At 39.5% G+C, this 20,865-nt stretch overlaps 1 protein-coding gene across 3 annotated transcripts in view; it reads right to left on the bottom strand.

The window, feature by feature from the left end:
* The window catches only part of UNC80 (unc-80 homolog, NALCN channel complex subunit), a 238,834-nt gene that overhangs the window by 186,070 nt on the left and 31,899 nt on the right, over nt 1-20,865 (bottom strand). For 2 of the 3 annotated variants that reach the window (XM_033860390.1, XM_019938888.3), the window contains exons 8-14: nt 13,579-13,840; nt 12,467-12,601; nt 9,856-10,072; nt 8,755-8,895; nt 7,521-7,789; nt 5,838-6,197; nt 527-673 (exon numbers count right to left, since the gene is read on the bottom strand). In XM_033860390.1, coding sequence (XP_033716281.1) covers nt 527-673; nt 5,838-6,197; nt 7,521-7,789; nt 8,755-8,895; nt 9,856-10,072; nt 12,467-12,601; nt 13,579-13,840 — 1,531 coding nt within the window. The remainder of the gene's footprint in view (nt 1-526; nt 674-5,837; nt 6,198-7,520; nt 7,790-8,754; nt 8,896-9,855; nt 10,073-12,466; nt 12,602-13,578; nt 13,841-20,865) is intronic. The other variant, XM_019938890.2, reaches the window with a different exon arrangement.

Raw genomic sequence — 20,865 nt, forward strand, 5'->3', positions numbered from 1 at the left:
TTTAGTAGTCAAGGTTCATTCTCAAACAAAGCAGCCAGAAAATGACTGGCCACTTTTGTAGTCCTATTTTGTCCCAATAAGGGCCATTTTCCATATCTAAGAACAACAGACCAAGTCCTAAACTTTGATCCCTTTTTCTAATATAACGTATGATTCCATAGTGCCCAGGCAGGTGATAAAAAGTTATTTGCCACGGACTATCAGAAGCTTGCTAAATGTATTCATTTTTGCAACGTTCTTTCAAACTCGAATTCACATGTTCCAATTATACACTCTTTTACCAGTTGGGAGTTGGCCTGCCCAGGCAGGAGGCAGAAGTGGTTTTCCCAATTAAACTTTCCTAAGCCTGGGTTTTAGATGTCTTTGAGATATCTTGTGGGAATCCTCCCACCTTAAGACAGCATTAATTACCCTTACAAAATACAGTATTCTTCAGGGAACACTGACCCTCATTGTCAAAGGACTCATGCCTAATTTGGAGGGAGGGAAGAAGAAGAGGAAATGGAATCTACTTTAGTTCTCTTACATTCTCCCGGAATACCTGGTGTCTCAGACGATCCCCAGAGAGCCCTCGGTGTCCTTCTCCGCAACCATAGGCACATCCCAGAGACTTCACTATTTTGATGAGCATGGTTAGAGCAAGCCTATGGTTGCTGACAGGCGTACTTTCATCCTAGTACCCATGAACGAAAAAGAAAGACGATTCGGTTCATTTAGTCACTAGGATTCTTTTGGTGCTAAGACTCTATTTTATTATTAAACCAAGTTTCTATGTTTTGCAGCAAGCCCCTGCAATTTGGGAAACAGAATTGTCAAGGGCTCAACAGGCAAGCTAACTTTTCAAAACTCTAGAACGGACTTACGAGAAAGAAAATGTTTATGCATTTTGAACACCCTCTAGTGCTACAGGATATGAATGCAGACCTCTTTATTAGAAGACATGCTTTCGTATCCTCATTAGACTATCAGAATAACTGTCTAGAGAGAGACAGTGTGGACTATCAGTGATGAAAGCAAGTAGATTTTCCAGAAGGTACCCTCATCAGCAGCTTCTGTTAATATCACGAAGCAAGGATTATTGCTAAATTTCTGGAACTGATCAAAGTCTGAAACTGTGAAATCATGTGGCAATTTCTGACATTTTCAAAGGACTTTTCTAATTTTATACTTTCGTTATATTGTAATATTCATGCACAAGCAAAGAGAGAATATGTAAAAAAAACTGTAAATATTCAGCATGGTTCTTTGAGGCTAAATCGGAAGCCCTCCCGAAGTGAACTGTGAGAAGTGTTATCATCCTCTCTCTTGACTCATTTAATCCTTGCTCTTGGTGAAGAACATAGCTTCCAGAAAAATGAACTTTCTTGAATTATTTCCAAAGAAGCATAAGGAAACTGTTGCTAAGGAATGATGCAGATCCCAGCGTGGGAGTGCCATTACCTTCAGGAAGCTCCAACATTCCTCAGTCCTTCTAGCTACTTTCTGCTGTCAGCACAGCCACTGCGGACCTGAGAGTCCCGCTCCCGTTCCTTAATTGCGTATGACGGTAGGTAAATGAACTAATCTCTCTGTGCTTTAGTTTTCTCACCTGTGAATCGAGGCTCCTGATAGCTTCCCTTCCTACTTCATCAGCTTACTGTGCCAAACAAATGAAATAATGAATAAGAATTGCTCTGTAAATTGCGAAGGCCTTTTCCATCTTCATATGCTCAGGTTGATACATAAACTTTGGGGCCATCCACATAGAAAGTATACTCAAAAGCAGGGAGGGTGTGAAAGGGATGGGGGTTATCTAGACATCATGTGCTGTTCATTATGTGATGGGGTAGGCTCTCTGCTCCCCTAATGTTATATAATTGGTCCTTTTTTTTCTAACCAAATGCTCATGTACTGGATGTGGTGCTGGACTCCAGAGATGCCCCCTTCAGAACTGAACATTCATTCTCTGAGCCGCTGGGAGTATTGATGGATGATAGCTCTCAGGTGAGTCCCTCTCCAGGCATTGCCCTTAGCTAAAGAGACCTGCCTTGATCCAGGTTATGCTCTCCTCCTGGAAGCAGTCTGCCTCCAATGGCTGGTCAAAAGCATAAAGAGTGTGTGTGGGGAGGTGTGTGGAATAAAGCGGGCTCCCTTACTTCACCCGGGGATTACCTTGAAGAGCCATCCCATCTCTGGAGCTCCCTGTGTGATGGGCTGAAGTCTCTGTTACAACTACACTGCAATTCAACTTCTCTCTCTGCCCCCATCCTGCTTCTTTTACACCCCACAGACGTTGATCCTGAGCAGACACCCCAGGAAACCTCCTGTGTGCATATCTCCTTGTCTGAGTCTGTTTCTTGCGAACTCTACAGCTCAGATGCTTGTAAATGGAAGACTCAAACGTACACACACACAGATACATACATTTATTTATTTATACATGCGTACATACATACATACCAAATTCAGAAATGTTTTAAATTCAAATCTTAGCTCCATAACCTTGGGCAAGCTACTTAACCACTCTGTGCCCTACAAAATAAGAATCATAAAAATATGTATTTCACAGTTTGTGAGGTAAAACATGGAAGGCATGTAATAATAGCAAAACCAGTGTTAATTATTATTTCTAGGTGTGGGGCACTGCTATCTACTGGGGACACCATTGCGCAAATTAGAAAAGGCACTCCTCTCGGTGGATGAACTAGAAAAAGGTGAATCCTCTCGGTAGATGCAGCCCTTGGGTAAACAGCTTGGTGAGCAGAGCTCAGACTGGATTTCAGTCCTGTCTGGACTCCTTAGGCGAGAGCCCTTGTGGAGTACACAGCCTGCACAGCCAAAGGTCACCCTGGGTAACGGCTGATTTGGAAGATTGACTTACATACATTTAAAAACTATTGATATCATATGTTCCTTTAAAGCAAATTCCTAGCTCCAAAAGCTTTTTGTAAATATCTATTTGTATTTCTTTGGACCTTCAGATGTCCTTGCGATTTTGGCTCCTCTAGCAGAAGACATTCAGAAAGTTGTATCCAGCTACAGGCAGAAATCAGGACAGATATTAAATAACATTTCAAGCTCTCAGTACCAGTTAGTGGCAAATATAGAAATAGAAATTAGATCTTCCTTTCTGAATTAATCAATTCCCGCATGCTCCTGGCATTACTAGGTTGCAAAATTAGATAAACCTCCTGATTCCACTGAAAATAACAGATGGGATAGAGGCAGAACAGACCTGTGTGACTCCCAAGTACAACGCATCTGACCTACGGTCAGGTATGATTTTATAAATTCTCTGTATTACAAAGAATATTATTCTTTAGAACTGACTAAAAAACATTTGTATCTTTGGTGGCTGTTTTGGAGAACACATTATCTGACTCCGTAAAATCCCATCCTGATTTGGTTAAAGTAGCATTTATATTATCAAGTAGCATTTATATTATCAAGTAGCATTTATATTATCAAGTTTCTAGTATGATAGCTAGATTTTAAATAGGTAAGAGACTTGCAGTTCTTTAATATGAAAGTAGATGAAAACACTACTTTGGGGACTTCCCTGGTAGCGCCGTGGATAAGACTCCGTACTCCCAATGAAGGGGGCTTGGGTTCGATCCCTGGTTGGGGAACTAGATTCCACATGCATGCCACAACTAAGAGTTTGTATGCCACAACTAAGGAGTCCATGTGCCGCAACTAAGGAGCCCGGGAGCTGCAACTAAGGAGCATGCTTGCCACAACTAAGACCTGGTGCAACCAAATAAATATTAAAAAAACAAAACCAAAAGAAATCCCCACTACTTGGGTGAAATTTTTGAACTAAAAACAAAAACAAAACAGAAACAAAATTCTAATAATGAACTTCAGAGATCCTCATAAACATAACAAAGTCCTCATCAATTTAGGGAATATCTAAGCTTTACTGATAAGAGCTTATCAAAATTTCACAACTTTAATTTTTTTCTATTTTCCCCTGAATATTATGACATAATAACATAGCACTATTCTCTCTTTGAGTGGCCACCTAAATTGACAGGTAAAAAAATTGAAAATTTAAGAATCTCACTGTTTGCTGTGTTTATAAATTTGGTCCTTATAACTTGTATTTGTTTGCTAATTCCTACATAACTGTTGATTGAATAATTCCTTAGATCTTAGCATTCAATATCAAATCCCTTGTGATCTATATCATCATTTAGATAATTTTCATCTACAGTGAGATCTGAGGATCCTTGGATTGTCTTCAGTGATGTTTGGGAAAGTAAGAAGTTGGGGACCTTAAGTACCAGAAGATTCTATTAGAATCGGAAAACATATACATGATTGAGGCAGGAGAAGAAATCCTAAAGAAAAGCTTAGGTTCAGGAACCTAAGAATATTGGGGCAGAAATAATTAGATCAGAGTCCACAAATATTGGGAAAAATAAGAGTAGACAATCAGGGAAGAAACAGAGATGATTAAATGCACATTAAACATGCATCGGGTAGGACTGGAAAGAGATGGAGAAAAAAATATAAAAGAGGAAAGAGCACTGAAACACTTATTCAAATGTAAAAACCTGATAGCCTACAAGAAAATAACAATTTATATTCTAGATAATATGTTGGTGGTAGAACTCTGTACAGTGAAATCTTGTACTTCTAAACACTTGGCCTGATGTGTAGATTGTCACCTGTTAGAGATTCAAATCTCTTGTTGATTTCAATTCCTTAATAGCATTTTCCAACTAAAACCCCAAATTGAAATCAGCATAAATTATATGGGTTTAAGCTGTAGTAGTTCTTATTTAAAATTCAAATTAAAAGAGAAAACTAATTAATGACTTTAAGCACTGAGATCATAAATCAGGTGTTGTCAAGTCAAAGGGAATTAAATTCAGGAACAATCAGTAATAAGAAAGCTAAAGACAGCTGGAAGTGACACACTGATACATAAGAGAACCAAGGCTAGTCTTCCAAACCAACACCAGCAAAGCAACTAACTAAACAAAAATTTTCCCTTTCTTTCCCTTTACCTGTGATTGAAGCAGGCTACCTAAAAATGTGTTCCTTAAATCAAGAGAAAGAACTTTATTTAACTTTTTTCAGGAAAATTATACTGCTTATGATGGACTAAATGTTTGCATCTCCCCCAAATTCATATGTTGAAGCCCTAACCCCCCAGGGTGATGGCATTTGGAGATGTAGCCTTTGGGAAGTAAATTTTAGGGTTAAATGAGGTCATGAGAGTGGAGTCCTGGTACAATAGGATTAGTGCCCTTATAAGAAGAGACACTGGAGAGCTTGCTCTCTCTTTCTCTGCATGCACATAGAAAAAAGATGTCATGGGAGCACATAGCAAAATGGCAGCCACCTACAAGCCAAGAGAAGATGCTTCAGAATGAAATCTACCTTGCTGGCACCTTGATCTTGGACTTCTCAGCGTCCAGAACTGTGAGAAATAAATTTCTGTAGTTTAAGTCACCCAATCTATTGCATTTTGTTTTGACCGCCTAAGAAGACTAGAATGCCACTCCATTAGGTCAGACCCTGAAAGTTTTGAGAGAGGGACTGTTGTTGGCAGACTGAGAATTATGGCAATGTAGTGTATCTGAGATATTCTCTTGCAGAATTAACATGACCAGGGAATTCGTTCTAACACTGCTTGGATGGCAATGGCTTTTGAATGTAGGATACAATTTCACGTAACTGTTTTTACTAATACCTGCCGAGAACCTAATGAAGAGATTTCTAGACTCACCACTTTCATGCTGTAGTGACTAGCTGCTATTCTGAGTCAATAAATTGCTGGCAAGAAAGAATTGGAAAGAAATCAGGAACAACATTTCAAGAGGACACAAAATGTGGTCCAGTCATACCTTCTCTTGGTTCTTATCATTCTTCTCATGGGGGCCTCCTCCACCTCCACCTCCGTCACCTCCTCCACCTCCTCCATTACCACCTCTTCCTTCTTCTCCTCCTCCATCTCCAGCTCCACTAACTGAAGGGCCCCCAAATCCAGAGGTGGAACTTCCAGATACTCCTTTGAACTGGAACGTTCCCTCACTTGGTCTTTTTTCCACAGTCACATTCTCCTTGTTTTCACTCTTCTTTCTGTTCTTTTCTACACAGGGCACCACACCAAGTTGAAGCAAGCATTCCACGATGTTCAGTGCCACATCGCAGATGCGAGAACTGATGTCATGGTTAAGGACAAGATAAACAGCCTTCAGAACCACCTGGGGGAAGACAAAAGTAAACTGAGAGTGATTAAGTTACTTGAATTACCTCTTCCTAAATAGATTTGGTTATTCCATTTAATACATTTCCTTTAGGCTGTTCTATGCACTTAAGGATAAATAATTCAGGTAATTTTCAGATGATCTTATTAAGCTGCATCGGGACCTTGTGTATGTGCTTAATATAGAGTACAAATCACCCAAGGAATTAAAAATGTATAAGTGTGTTATATCACTTAAGGACTCTAAGACTTGCCATAATATAGACAGTTAATGGAGATAGCAAAACATAATGAATTAATGGGAGAGTAATTATTTGCCCAAATGGAAACTTGTTCAACTGATTTTTAAAATCAAAGTGTTTTAATTCCCTGCCAATAATGCTTTCTACCAATAATGGGTGAAGGGAAATGGTTTCCTTATGCACATAATAGAAGAACATTTGCACATTCGCAATTGTATCATTATCTACATTCAATTTTAAAAGCAAAATATTTGCATGTTTAAATTATGTCCTTATATTGATTTTAAAATTTTAAATTATTTGCTGACACAGGTTCCCTAATGTGAAATTAAAAAATTGTGTGACATATATTTGTAAAATATAACAACCCTTTCATTTGCTAATAACCATAATTAAGACAGGCATTCTTGAGAATGCAGGTTTAAATGTTTTAATGGACTTCTGTTCATTTTCTCCTGCTCTATGGGTGGTTTATAGTCATGCTGCTTATATAACAAAAGGAAACAAACTGAGAATTTTTTATTTCCATTCTAGGAAAGAAGGACTTGGTGTGCGCGCGTGCGTGCACGCACACACACATTTACTGCGTGTATTCAGGATTCATTAATGTTTTTCGATTATAAAATTATCCTGAGATCAGATCAAATCTAATGTAATGCTTAAGAAAAAAAGAAAAGAAAAGGTGCATCTAAGATGGGTGATACACTTGTGAAATTTTTTTAAAAAGGGTAGCTTTTTCAGGGACTTCCCTTGTGGCACAGTGGTTAAGACTCCACACTCCCAATGCAGGGGGCCGGTGTTCGATACTAGTCAGGGAACTAGATCCCACGTGTATGCCAAAACTAAGGAGGCCATGTGCCTCAACTAAGGAGCTGGCGAGCCGCAACTAAGGAGCCTGCCTGCCACAACTAAGACCCAGCACAACCAAATAAATAAATATTTTTTTTAAAGGGTAGATTTTTCGTTTAAAGGCTCAACATTTCTAAGAATTTATATGCACATTTTATTCAACATTGTCAAAACTGGGCCAAAGATTCAATATCTTTCAAGCTTCAGTAAGAAAAATTCTTGCTCCTTACAGAAAGATCAAGCATGCCATTCTTGTGGACAAAGTTATTGGTCCCATCAATATGTTCTGTGTCTTCCAAGTAGCTGTAGTTTATGCAGGAGTCTGTGAGGCTTCGAGGCAGGTTTGCACATGCCAGGGGTTCATGTGGCATCTCAGGTATAGGCACCTGGTTGCAGAGCTTCCTCATATGCTCACTGAAAAAGTCTGCATAGCCTACGTTAAATGACGCCAATGTGGTATTGAAGGTTGCAACTGTGATAGTGGAGATCTGGGATCGCACTAAAAAAAGGAAAGCAATGTCTTAGTTTTCCCCGTATTAACCTACAACATCATGTTAGACAGTTATACTACTATTTAAATCATGACCACGATCACAGCATTAGCAGATATTTGACTAATAGTCTCAAAGCTATTCTCAACTCCCATGATGTTAAGTCATGTAATATCTGATAAACAATGAAGGCTATAGAAAATGTGAATTCTTAACTGGCTTCCTTGAGACCCAGGCTAGAATTTTTTGTCTAACAGGTGCATTTTACTCACTGTTAGATGACAGACCCTATTGGTATAGTTAAACTAGTTTGGTTGAAGTATTCCCCACAAGTAAATAGCTGTTAAAATATTTGGTTTTATCTAGTATATTTAGGTAACAGCAAACAAGAAATATTCTTTTTCACCTTTGCTTAAGAATAATGGAACATAGATTTGTGGTGGTAACTAACAGATGTCATCAAATACTTGAAGTACAGCCCAGGGAAAAGAGGGACTAAATTTATGCTCATAGGTTAAGAGCACAGAATAAGAAACCCCCATCTTGGATCCCATCCAGAGACACACATTTGCTCCACAGAAAGCACAAAATAGCGGCTGTCTGGAAAGGGAATAGGTGGTCTTGGAAGGCAGGGACTTTCCTCCCACAGAAAGTGGACAAGCCCTTCAGAGGGACATCACAGATGCCCTCAAGTTTCTCCAAGCTCTGTAGGTCTATGCTCTTTTGAAAACAACCATGAATGGCTTGCCCTTGCTTTCCCTGAGAGGCATGGTGTTCATAGTGTGCTATCCAATAGCTCTTGCTACTGAGGAAATTTTAAGAATGGCTCACAAGTAAATTATCAAGCAATATAATACACGAATGCAATTTTTCAAAAAAGCACACGGAGCCAGATTACAATGAAAATGGAACATGGAATAAAAACAGGAAACGGAACCTGGACGCCCACCTGCAGCGGCCGCCTCCAACCCACCTTCCTTGACGGTGTTTTCCCCATGGCTGTTGGAGTGGTCCGGCAGGTCGCCCACCAACGTGTGATGAGAGTGGGAGTGCCTGCCGCTCAGGCTCTCCATCTCAGTGGCCGCGTCCGAGCTGCCCCGCCGGGTAAATTTCCCTGAGATGGACAAGAGCACCACAAGAGGGTTTGAAAATCTGAAAGATTCTCTGCCAAGATTCTGTCTGTCCAAAGGACAGCAGTGATAGTGAGGGGATATTAGGCAGTATGTGAGGCACAGCCGACTAGCCTGCCTTGGGAACATTCAGGGTCGAGATGATTGATGACGCTGCCTGTGATAAGGTCAGCCCCAATCTAAGCCAAATGTCAGAAACCATCTGTTCGGCCCCCGCTAGCTGTCAGCTCTTGCTTTTAAGCTGGGCTTCGTAATATGACATCCAGAAAGATAAAAAAAAAAAAAGCTCCTTTTTCTTTTCGTTACATCTTCCTATTTTAATATCTGAGTTAAAGGGAAGTCTGTCTTTGGATTCACAATGAAAGTTAATGCACAGAACCCTCTAAGGCCATGTGTCCACATCAAGAATGATCTAATATAGAAAACTTGCGGTTGCCAAGGTGGAGGGGGTGGAGGAGGGGAGAGAAGGAATGGGAATTGGGGATGAGCAGAGGCAAACTATTATATATAGGATGGATAAAGAACATCCTACTGTACAGCACAGGAAACTACAGTCAATATCCTGTGACAAATCGTAATGGAAAAGAATATGAAAAAGAATATCTATATATCTATATATATCTGAGTCACTTTGCTGTACAGAAGAAACACAATATTGTATATCAACTATACTTCAATAAAATAAAATCATTGAACTATAGAATGATCTAAGAAATAGGGCTATGACCTGTCTAATTAAACAGGATTGCTGCATAATTCAATTATCTGCATTTCTTTGGCTATGAAGACACAGCATTATTTTGGTCCTGGGGAGCCTGTATTTGGGCCCAAATTCCTTGACTAAACTGTTCAAGAAAGATCCACATTTCCCTGGGAGCCCTAGATCCAGATTTCTAAACAGGTCACTGAAGCTCTGCCCTACTTTGGAAGGTCTTTGTGGTCACCTAAAATGGTGGTTTGCCAGCTTCCTTTTTCCATGCCTCGCCTGTCTTCTCCAAGCCCGGAGAAACTTCCGAAGGAGAATGCGCTGCAGGTGGGGGACACATCCAGGTGGTCCTCGTGCAGCAGGAATGGCACTCCCATTCTCCGAGGCCGCCTCTTCCCCGCGTGGTGGAATGGGATGGAACCTTTTCTCTCTCTGTCTTCTTTGCGGCTCTTGAACTACAGAAATGAGATATGAAGGGTCAGGCACAGGGCAAAGGCAAGGTTACAGTTTGCTTCCCAAAGGGCTCCATGACCTGGGGTAAAATACAGGAAAAGGAGACCTGGAAAGTCACTGAATGGCATCCAATAGAGATGGAAGAAATTTCTACAATGTGTCAAAAGAGTGAAAGAAACTAAGGAAAAGATAATGTATTTCCTGGGTTTTTTTTTCTTTTGCTGGGTTGGGTTTGAGGAGTGCTTCTCAAAGTGTAGTTCCTAGACCAGCAGCATCAGTGTCTGGGAAACTGTCAGAAATGCAGATTTTCAGGTTCAACCCCAGACATACCGGATCAGAGACCAAAAAGGGGAAACCAGCAATGTGTTTTCATAAGCCCTGTAGGTGATTCTGATGCTTGGTAAAACTTGAGAAGCCCTGGATTAGAGTATAGGATCCCTGAGCCATCACTTGGATCAGCCAGTCTTTTTCTGTTCCATTTCTCCAGACTGAGATACATTGTTTCAACCAAACAACTTCATATGTGCGCCTCTGCCCATAAGGAGAGGCAACTCTATTACTCCTACCAGTCAAATAAGTTCAAGGTCCAGTATAACTAAGAGTTTATTGCTTGGAAATCTTTTAAAATATATCGACGTCTGGGCCTAACCTTCAGCAATTGTGACTTAATAGGTGTGGGGTCAGGCCTGGGCACTTGAATTTTTTTAAGTTCTGCAGATTCTCATGTGCAGCCAGTATGGAAAACCTCTTTTGCCCCCACTGATTGACATTTTTAGAAAAACTACAGCCATTGCTTATTACTACATCATCAATGAAGGCAGAGCACTGCTTGTGTGGCAACACTCTGAGTTCATAGATAGGTTGTTAATTCTGTGTTATTCATTGACATAAACCAGTCATTTTGCAAAAGAGAAAAATAAGCCATCACATATATTATTCTACATGTATTATTTTCTATTTGATTAGCTCCATTCACTTATAAAATAGAGAGGTGAAGTGTGGATTCATAAGAGCATGAATTACTTAGTTAGAAGACCTAGTTTTGAGTTTGGACTCAACCTTTCAAAAACTACATAAAGTCTCATTTCATTTCATATTTTTTTTGAGAATAATAATTAACATTTATTGAGTACTTGCTGAGTACCAGGCACAATAAAGACTTTACATGCATTATCTCAATCCTCATAACCTTTTGAGGTAAGTATATTATGTACCCATTTATAGATGAAGAAACCAATATCATTTTGCCAGTATCGCATAGGTAGAAAGTGGTAGGGTTGGAATTTGAACCCCAGTCAACTGACTCCCAAGTCAGTTTATTTGCACAAAGACTCCACCTTTAATTTCCCACCTTTAGGGTTCTAGCTTCTTATGGATGTTCAATAAATGTTTATTGAATAGAAACCTACACTGTCATTCACAAAGAGAAGTGATGGTCATAAACCTAGGGATCAGTTATAAGGATTTACTACTTCATCAACAAAACTTGGTTTGTCCATTGCCTTTAAAACAGAGATGATTTCAAGAATAAATGTTCCATGATGATCCCAACACTTTAAGAACTGCAGTAAGACCCAGTTTCTTAGGTGTACATTGTGGAGAATAAAAATCTCATTGGAGGACTTCCCTGGTGGTACAGTGCTTAAGAATCTGCCTGCCAATGCAGGGGACACGGGTTCGAGCCCTGGTCCGGGAAGATCCCACATGCTGCGGAGCAACTAAGCCCGTGCACCTCAACTACTGAGCCTGCACTCTAGAGCCCGTGAGCCACAACTACTGAGCCTGTGTGCCACAACTACTGAAGCCCGTGCGCCTAGAGCCCGTGCTCCACAACAAGAGAAGCCACCACAATGAGAAGCCTGCTCACTGCCACGAAGAGTAGCCCCCGCTCACCACGACTAGAGAAAGCCCGCGCGCAGCAACAAAGACCCAACATAGCCAAAAATAAATAAATAAATAATAAATAAATTAAAAAGAAAACAACAAAACAGACCTTAGGGGGAAAAAATCTCATTGGATTAAATGAGAATTATTTATATAAAGTGCTAGGTAAAATGAGAATGAGCCATACAAATGTCAGTTACCATTACTGCTACTACAACCTTGTCCATAACCACACGACTAAAAGCACTTTACACACATCATCAGGATTGAATTCTGTAACAACCCCACATGACATGTAGAATGGGAAGTACTCATGCACAGGAGGGACTTGCCCAAGGTCATGCTGCCCAAGGTCATGCTGCCAGCCAGTGCTATAATTGGGAGTGGACCTCTGTTCTGAAGTCCTTCCCCATCCCACCCCACTCTGCAGCATGATCAGAAGCACCTCATGCTCCACTGTGTATTTTTTTTTTTATCACCAAAATGCAAAGAACATAAATGGTTCTACTCACCTTCTTAAAAATGTTCATGCCAAGGTCTGAAGAAAGATCCGGGACTGCAGACCTACGTAGGTTGGTCAATGAAACTCTGGAAAAAGCCTCAGAGCTGAGAGATTTTTCCTCTTCATTACACTTCATGGTGAGATCCTTAGTAGACAATAAAGGTAGATTAATGATCAAGGACTTAGAGATATATTTCATATTAATTGTAACTTCTGTTTGGAGTTTCAACAGTGAGACTACAAAGTTCCAGATTTAGGAAAGCTAAGAAAATAAGGAGGGGACAGGTATCTCTTTTTCTCTTTCTATTAAAAAAAAAAAAGTATTTTTACATTTAATGATTCACCAGAGGAGATATTCACTTTGGGCAGAATCATCTATTACTAAAACAGAGCATATTTCCTTTTCATTCTGATATTGCTCCTGTTTATTTTCAGAATACGCAGACGTCTTTTAGACGCAGCCAAATCACATTTAAGTAAGCCCAGACAACTGGAACACACGGTGAATCGTACTTTTCTCTACATATTCAATATGTGGTATTGATGAAAAGGATGAAAAGAACAAGCATTCAAGCTGGTATTAGGACTTTCATTTATCAAAAAGTGATTTTCAGGGGGATGTCATCAGTACACATTCAGTTTACTCCTCCAAACATCTATAATAAAGAGCGAGACTATATATCAAAAAATGAAATTGCTAATGACGACATTGAGGCACTGGAAAATGTTGAGCTATGCAAAAGGAGGTCAAATCACGTTCAGTAAAGTGCTAGTGTCATGCATTTTATAATATCATCAATTGACACTTATATGTGAAAACTCTCAATTGACCAGCACTTTGATTAACCAGAGGATCCATTTTCCATTATCCTGGATCAACAGAGGCTTACTCTAGATAACTGTGTGTAAGAGGCATTTAGATAGCACCTCTTTGAATGGTCAATTAAATGCTAAAGAACGGCAAAAGGGTCCAGCAATAAAAGATGGAAAATAGCATCAGAGTAACCCACCAATCCAACAGTCAGCACTGGGATAAATAAGAGCTGGATGCACAGAAGAAACAAAGAATCTGTTATGGCTGAAGTTGTTGGTTCAAATGATAATGGACCAAGTTTCTCTTACTTGGGTTTTGTGTGTGTTCACTAGTGAGGGAGCTGCCGCCACCATGGAGCTACTTCTGGGTCTGGGCAGGAGAGGAATATCCGGCTCTGTGGGCTTTTGTGGCTTCTCTTCCAACATGTGTCTCAGCCTTTGCAGATAGTACATCAGAGACCACTGAGTGCCCTCCTCAGACCAATGGGGCTGGAGTAGGCAGCGAAGAACAGCAACGTCAAAGTAGGTGGCATAGCGGGACCTTTGGCATGGAGGAATCACGAGAGAGACCCTGTTCCCAACGGCAGAAAGAACGTGATTATCCTGGCAGTCATACATTCCAAGGGGAGGCACAATGTAGCTTATAGCTCTGCTTTTCTCATTTGGTCATTTATTCATTCACTTATCTCTTGTCTGATTTACTCTACTGTCCTCCTAACTGGTCTCACTCATTTTGCTTTTGCTAGATACTACCTAGAAGTAGAGACATTTGAGAGAGTTTTGAAGGATAGGTAGCAATTATACAGGCAAAGTTGAGGATGGGTCAGGAGAGTGGATCAGCATTTCAGTCAGAGGGAACAATGCCTACGAAGGCACGGAGTTTTTAAAAAATCATGAGTTTTAAGTCGGTGGGGGAGAATCATGCAGTTGGTATAATTGGTGAGTAATTTGGGTGGTGGGCACTGATGAGATCTATAAAAACAGATGAGGTTCAGATCATGATGTTTCTTTTATGCTAAGCTATCAGGTTGACTTGTACCTTGATAGAAATGGACATAATATTTGTGTACTTCACTGGGATATTTTCAGTTTGATAATATTATGTAAAGGAGCCAAGCAAACTGCAAAGTACTAAACGAACAGAAGTTATACTCTGAGGAAAATGAAATCATTCTGAAAATTCTAAAGTCATATCCATATAAGACAGCAAAAGTAATTTTTTAAAAAATCTCAGAATTCTGGAATTCTATTATTCAGTTTACACACATGATATATTCATTATTTAATGTTCAACTTACTTGCACTACAAATTAGTTTTAAGCAATTGCTCAGCATCTCGGGTATCTTAGGGGATATGAAGGTAAGTTCAACTTCCTCACCTTGAGGAACGTATGGTCTGGTGAGAATGATAGACAATACATGACAAATTATAAACTTAGAACTTCTGGAATCCAAAGATGGAATCTTAAATCTAAAATCTGAAATTAACCCCCAGCATAATTTCTTCCTGAATTAAATGATGCAAAAGAGAAACTTTTATACCCTGCTATCAACTAGCAAATGGTGCCACCCCCACGTGAAGAGCTTCAGAAAAAAAAAAGAAAAAAAGAAAAATGCAGCCACTGAGAGTGAGAAGGAAAGGTTCTCCTTAATTTACTAGGCACATATTTTTTGAATTGGAGGTTATGACTCATTACTGGTTCAGGAAATTAATTCAAAAGGATATGACTATTATTAAAATGTTAACTAGAATAAAAACTATCAAAATGCAACAAATGGAGTAAGGATTTGTATGGTTGGTGATACTTCTGTTTCACTTTACATACTTGCCGTGAGTCATGAGTAAAAAATATTTCTTACTGTGCGTGCAGTAAAAAGTTCAGATATACAAACCCCGACGAGGTCTGGTGCCCTGTGAATCATTTTCATAGCCTTTCTACTCCCTTACCAAAGCACGTGATGCCCTTTCTCCTCTCTACTCTCATTAGCATTGTCTGGCATGTGGAGGGGTGACTGTCTATGTACACGATGGTTGTGACCGTTGATGCTATCTTGTAGTCTAATATTCTTGAATATTTTAATGGAAGTAGCAAACTAAGTATAAGTTACAATTCAACCACATAAGTTGCTACGATACTAATTATTTAACCAAGTGGGCAGTCAACCGGTTGTAGAAAGCGTTTCTTCATATCAGTTCCTATGTATGGAATGTTAGAGTTTATCCCTTTTACAGGGAGCTAGAATACGCTTTGGACATCAACAGCATGGCAACTTTTAATCCATCAGGAAGTCCCATAGATTCTCCTTCCAACCACTTTGCTCCACAGACCCCAACATGTCCCATTAGGCTTTACTGCAATTACTTCTTCCTAGTCTTATTGCTTCTTCTCGTTTCTCCACTCCTCTGCTCAAACCCCTCCAATAGATTTTGAAATAAAGATCTTAAAATGAAATGCAAGCTGTTTACAGTGGCCAACATGGCCTGCATAATCTGGCTGTGTCTATCACTCTAACCTCATTATCATGCTTGCACTGGTATGCCAGTTATTTATTTTTTCCCTCTTAACTCCAAGTTCATCTTTTCTGCTTGCTCTGTGAAAATGGATTCGAGTCCTTTAAATATTTTTCTGTGGACAGCTGGCATGATGTTAAGCGTTGTCAGTAGAGGGAATGGAAGAGGTATTGCAAGAGGAAAGAATTTTGCTTCCTGGTTCTGATGGATTTGCTTGGCACGTCCCTCCACTGTGTGCAGCTTCTCCAGTACCAGGCTCCCGTCGCGTCTGTGTGTATCCAGTGCTGAGCTCCTGCAGGGCACACGGCTTCCCCAGTGTGCAGGGTCTGCAGCCTGGGTGATTTTTCTAGCACCAGGCTCCTGCCGCACTCACAGCTCTTCCTGTGCCCAGCTCCTCCGTGATCAGTGGCTAGCAGCACCCAGTGGTCAACAGCTCCCCTGGCACATCCCGTTTCAGGAAGTTCTGTACCAAAGTGCCTCTACTAAGAGCCCCCCCCCGCCATGAACAGCTTTCCCTAGCACCCTAGAGAGTGGATTTCTGACAAGTTCCAGAGGGCAGATTTCCAGCATGTTCCCCTGATACAGCACCACGCTGACTTCTCTTCCATTCAGTGAGGTGTGACTCTGTCCTCTCCAACAAGGTCTGGATCTCAGTCCTGGAGGGGCTTCTTCCTTGGGTGTTGTGTCTGAGCTTCAAAGTTGGTGACTGCTCCATTATATCTGCTATTTCTATATGCTTTAGAATTCTCTTTACTTCTTACTAGCTGGTCTCTCATTACCCCAATACCCCAATCCTCTGTTATACTTAATAATTCACTATATTAAATTTGCCCTGTTCAAATTACTGTGTGGTTTCTCCTTCCTGATTGGACCCATCTGGATACATGTGGTAGTTGTGCTCTACTCACACTGACCTTCTTACCACCCCTGAATACATCAAGCTTTTGCCTGCTTCAGAGCTTTTCTCTATGTGGAAATTTCTATCCTTATGATCTAAGCTTTATCCCGGTTCTGTTCCAATGTCATCTTTTCAGAGAGGTCTTTCCTAACCATTATGGGAAATGGCTTCACTCTCCCACTATTCATCTCTTCATCTTGTTCTAATTTTCTTCATAGCACGTGGCATGACTTGAAATTATATTTATTTTGTTTACATGCTTATTGTCTGTCTTCATTTATTTGAATAAACTGATAAACTTCAGAAAAGGATTCAAAACAAAGATGATGAAATCAATGGCTTTTGTACATACAAGCAATAAACAGTTTGAAAATGTAAATAAGAAAGGCCTTTTCAGGATTTCCCTGGTGGCACAGTGGTTAAGAATCTGCCTGAAAATTCAGGGGAAATGGGTTTGATCCCTGGTTTGGGAAGATCCCACATGCCACGGAGCCACTAAGCCTATACGCCACAACTACTGAGCCTGCATGCCACAACTACTGAAGCTTGCACGCTCTAGGGCCCACGTGCCACAACTACTGAGCCCACATGCTGCAACTGCTCAAGCCTGCGCACCTAGAGCCCATGTTCGCGACAAGAGAAGCCACTGCAATGAGAAGCCCACGTACATAACTTATTAATACATTCAAATTTAAATAATATTTGACCTAACAAACTGAAGATAAACATCCACTCCAAAAAGTAAGGGGAAGAAAGATCAATTTAACATCAATTGGTATCAGTTTATGTAGGGAATATCTAACACTCAACATAAGATTTGATCATTGTCCTATATTATGGTTTACAAACCACTGAAAAAAATAATCAGTATCAGGATATATTAGGAAAGATTGCACAGGCACTAAAGAAGTTAGCCTAGAAAATCAACCCATAAACTAAAAGAGAATGGCAATACAAGAGGCTGGCGACACTTGGAAACCACTATAGACAGTACTATAGAACATTTTAAAAAATCTTAATAAACGAAAAGACAAACTATAATCATTGGAATAAATACTCAGTTCTATAAAGATTTCCACTCTTTATAGGTGGAATCCGTAAGTTTAATGTAATTCTCTTTTGTGTTCTGTACCCAGTTTCAATGTGTGGAAGTAGGAAGGGAGTGTTTCCCACATCACCAACAATTCTTTGGATGCTGACTGGATGTCCTACAATATAACTCAATTCTGACACCTCCTACCTGGAGACAATGTCAGATTCTACAGGTTAAGGGTTCAGTGCTACAAGACTGCTCCCACTCCACTTCAGACACCAGTCACAAGTCCAGGTTGTTACCAGCACTTCTGACCTACTAGCTATAGATTGGAGGTTCCCACAACCCCTGCCCCGGGACTTCAGCTTCCAGCTGCAAGGCCAGGTTGTTACCTGTACTTCTGAATGACTGGCTATGAATCAGATGTTCCCATGGTCCCCTCCTTGGGTTTAATTAATTCACTAGGGAGGCTAACAGCATTCAGGAAACTCATGTACTCACTAGATTATCAGTTTATTATAAAAGGATATAACTCAAGAACAGCCAGACAGAAGAGATGCATAAGGCAAGGTATGGGGAAAGGGCACGGAGCTTTCATGCCTTCTCCAGGCTCGCCACTGTCCTAGCACTTCCATGTGTTCACCAGCCTGGAAGCTCTCTGAACCCTCTCTTTTGGGTTTTTATGGAGGCTTCATTACATAGGCAGTGATTGATTAAATCACTGGCCATTGGCGACTATTTCAACCTCCAGTCTGTCTCCCCTTTTGGGAGGTCAGGGGTGAGGCTAAAATTTCCAACCCTCTAATCACATGATTAGTTCTCCTGGCAGCCAGCCCTTAACCTTAGATGCTGTCCAAAAGTCACCTCATTAACATAACAAGAGACACCTTTGCTCCTCTCGTCACTTAGGAGACTCTAAGGGTTGTAGGATCGTTGTACCAGAAACAAGGACAAAGACCAAATATCATCTATTTCTTTTTATAAATCACAATATCAGAAATTCTAACCAAAATTCTAAAGGGATTTATCTTTGATAAATCAATAAGACTGTTCTGAAACTTAACTGGATGGATGAAGAAAAGTTTGGGAGTAATCCAGAAAGGTTTAACAGGAAGTATAAAGAGTATAAATTGCCAGATATTAGTCTGTGCTTTACAACAATAATATTTAGCCAAGAGTTTAAACAAAAGTTCAGTGGTATAAAATATGGAGCTACAAAAGATTCAAATATTTACAAGAATTTAATATATAAAAAGGTCATGAATCAAATTAGTTCCAAGAATATACTAGTCAATAATATTGGCATAATTGACTTACTCCTCAGAAAAAAACTTAATTTAACCTTTCTTAATTAGCATATTTTATCACCAAATAAAATCAAGATGGATTAAGATTTAAAGGCAAAAATATAAAACTATAATAATACTAGAAAAAAAATTGGCTATTTGTTTTTATAATCTTGGAGTGGAGAGGACTTTATAAGAATGGAATTGCCCCAAACTTAAAACAACACAAATGCACATCAACAGGTGAGTGGATAAGCAAACTGTGGTATATCCATTTGACAGAATATTACTCAGCAATAAAAGGAAGAGAACTATTAATATATTCAATAATTACACTGAGTAAAAAGAGTATGTGTTCACTTATATGAAATTCTGGAAAACTGCAAACTAATCCGTAGTGACAGAAAGCAGATCACTGGTTGCCTATGAACGAGGAAAGAGTGGGGTGCAGAAGGGGAAAAATTATAAAAGGCACAAAGAAACCTTAAAGGGTGAGGGGTATGTTCATTATCTTGATTTTGGTGATGTTTTCACAAGTGTATATAACAAGGCAGAGCTGAAACACTGGGATTTTATTTAATTCTGACTTTCAATAGATAAATATCCATGTTATACTTTCAATGGTAGCCGTATAATAGAAAATCTCCTTCCAATAGAAGAAAAAAGGAGATTAGAGAAAACTCAATCAGTTAACAGGCAGAGCGGAAGAGAAAAAAGAAACATAAAAAGCAGAGTATAGGGGCTTTCCTGTGGCGCAGTGGTTGAGAGTACGCCTGCCGATGCAGGGGACATGGGTTCGTTCCCTGGTCCGGGAAGATCCCACAGGCTGCAGAGCGGCTGGGCCCGTGAGCCATGGTCACTGAGCCTGCGCATCCGGAGCCTGTGCTCCGCAATGGGAGCGGCCACAACAGTTAAGAGGCCCGCGTACCGCAAAAAAAAAAAAAAAAAAAAAAAAAAAAAAAGCAGAGTATATAAAAAGCACAAAATAAAATAAAATGGAAAATATAAATCCAAATGGCAGTTATCAAAATAAATACTGAATACATTCATGGGCTAGAAGACAAAAATGTTCACATTGGATTTAAAAAACAAGGTTTAGTCACATGCTAATTACAAAAGAAAATCCTAAAAGTTGAGGGCACAGAAATTTAGGAAGGGAGAGAATGGGTATAGAAATGCAAATATAACTAAAAGGAAGTTTGTGTAGCAATAATAAAAAATAAACTTTGAGGTAAAAGTATTATTAGATATAAAGATTGTCACCATAATGTTAAAAGAAAAACTTAGGAAGCTATGCTAGTTCTAAACATGTATTGTACATACCTAACAAGAATGCTACCAAATGCTTAAAGCAAAACCTGAGAGACTTGTAAGGGGAAAATAGACAAATAAATAATAGTAGTAGTATTTTAACACGTATTTTCTAGCAAATAGTAGATCAAGCATACAAAGATTAGTAAGAATATAGGAGATCTGAATAACACACTCAGCATTATTTTCTTGTACCTTGCAGTGTTTACAAATGAAGTCTCAAAAGAAACTGAAAACTCAACATCTCACATAAATCTAGTACTCTAACCATAGTTGAATTCCAGTAGAAACTAATAGCAAAAAGAAAAGCTCTCATCAGTTAGCAAATTTAGAAATACACTTTGAAATAACTCATGGGTCAAATAAAAAGTTACAATTAGAATTTTTAAAATATTACATGGAATGATAATGATTCCACATATGAAATTGTGTGAGATACAGATAAAGTGGAATGAGAGGAACATTTAGAGATCTACATGCTTATAGCAGGATAAAGGAAACATAATGAAGTGAAAAATAATGAAGTAAGCATCTACTTCAATAGGTTAAAAAAAAA

This window comes from Tursiops truncatus, chromosome 7 (genome assembly GCF_011762595.2).
Source record: "Tursiops truncatus isolate mTurTru1 chromosome 7, mTurTru1.mat.Y, whole genome shotgun sequence".
In the NCBI taxonomy this organism is placed as follows: domain Eukaryota; kingdom Metazoa; phylum Chordata; class Mammalia; order Artiodactyla; family Delphinidae; genus Tursiops; species Tursiops truncatus.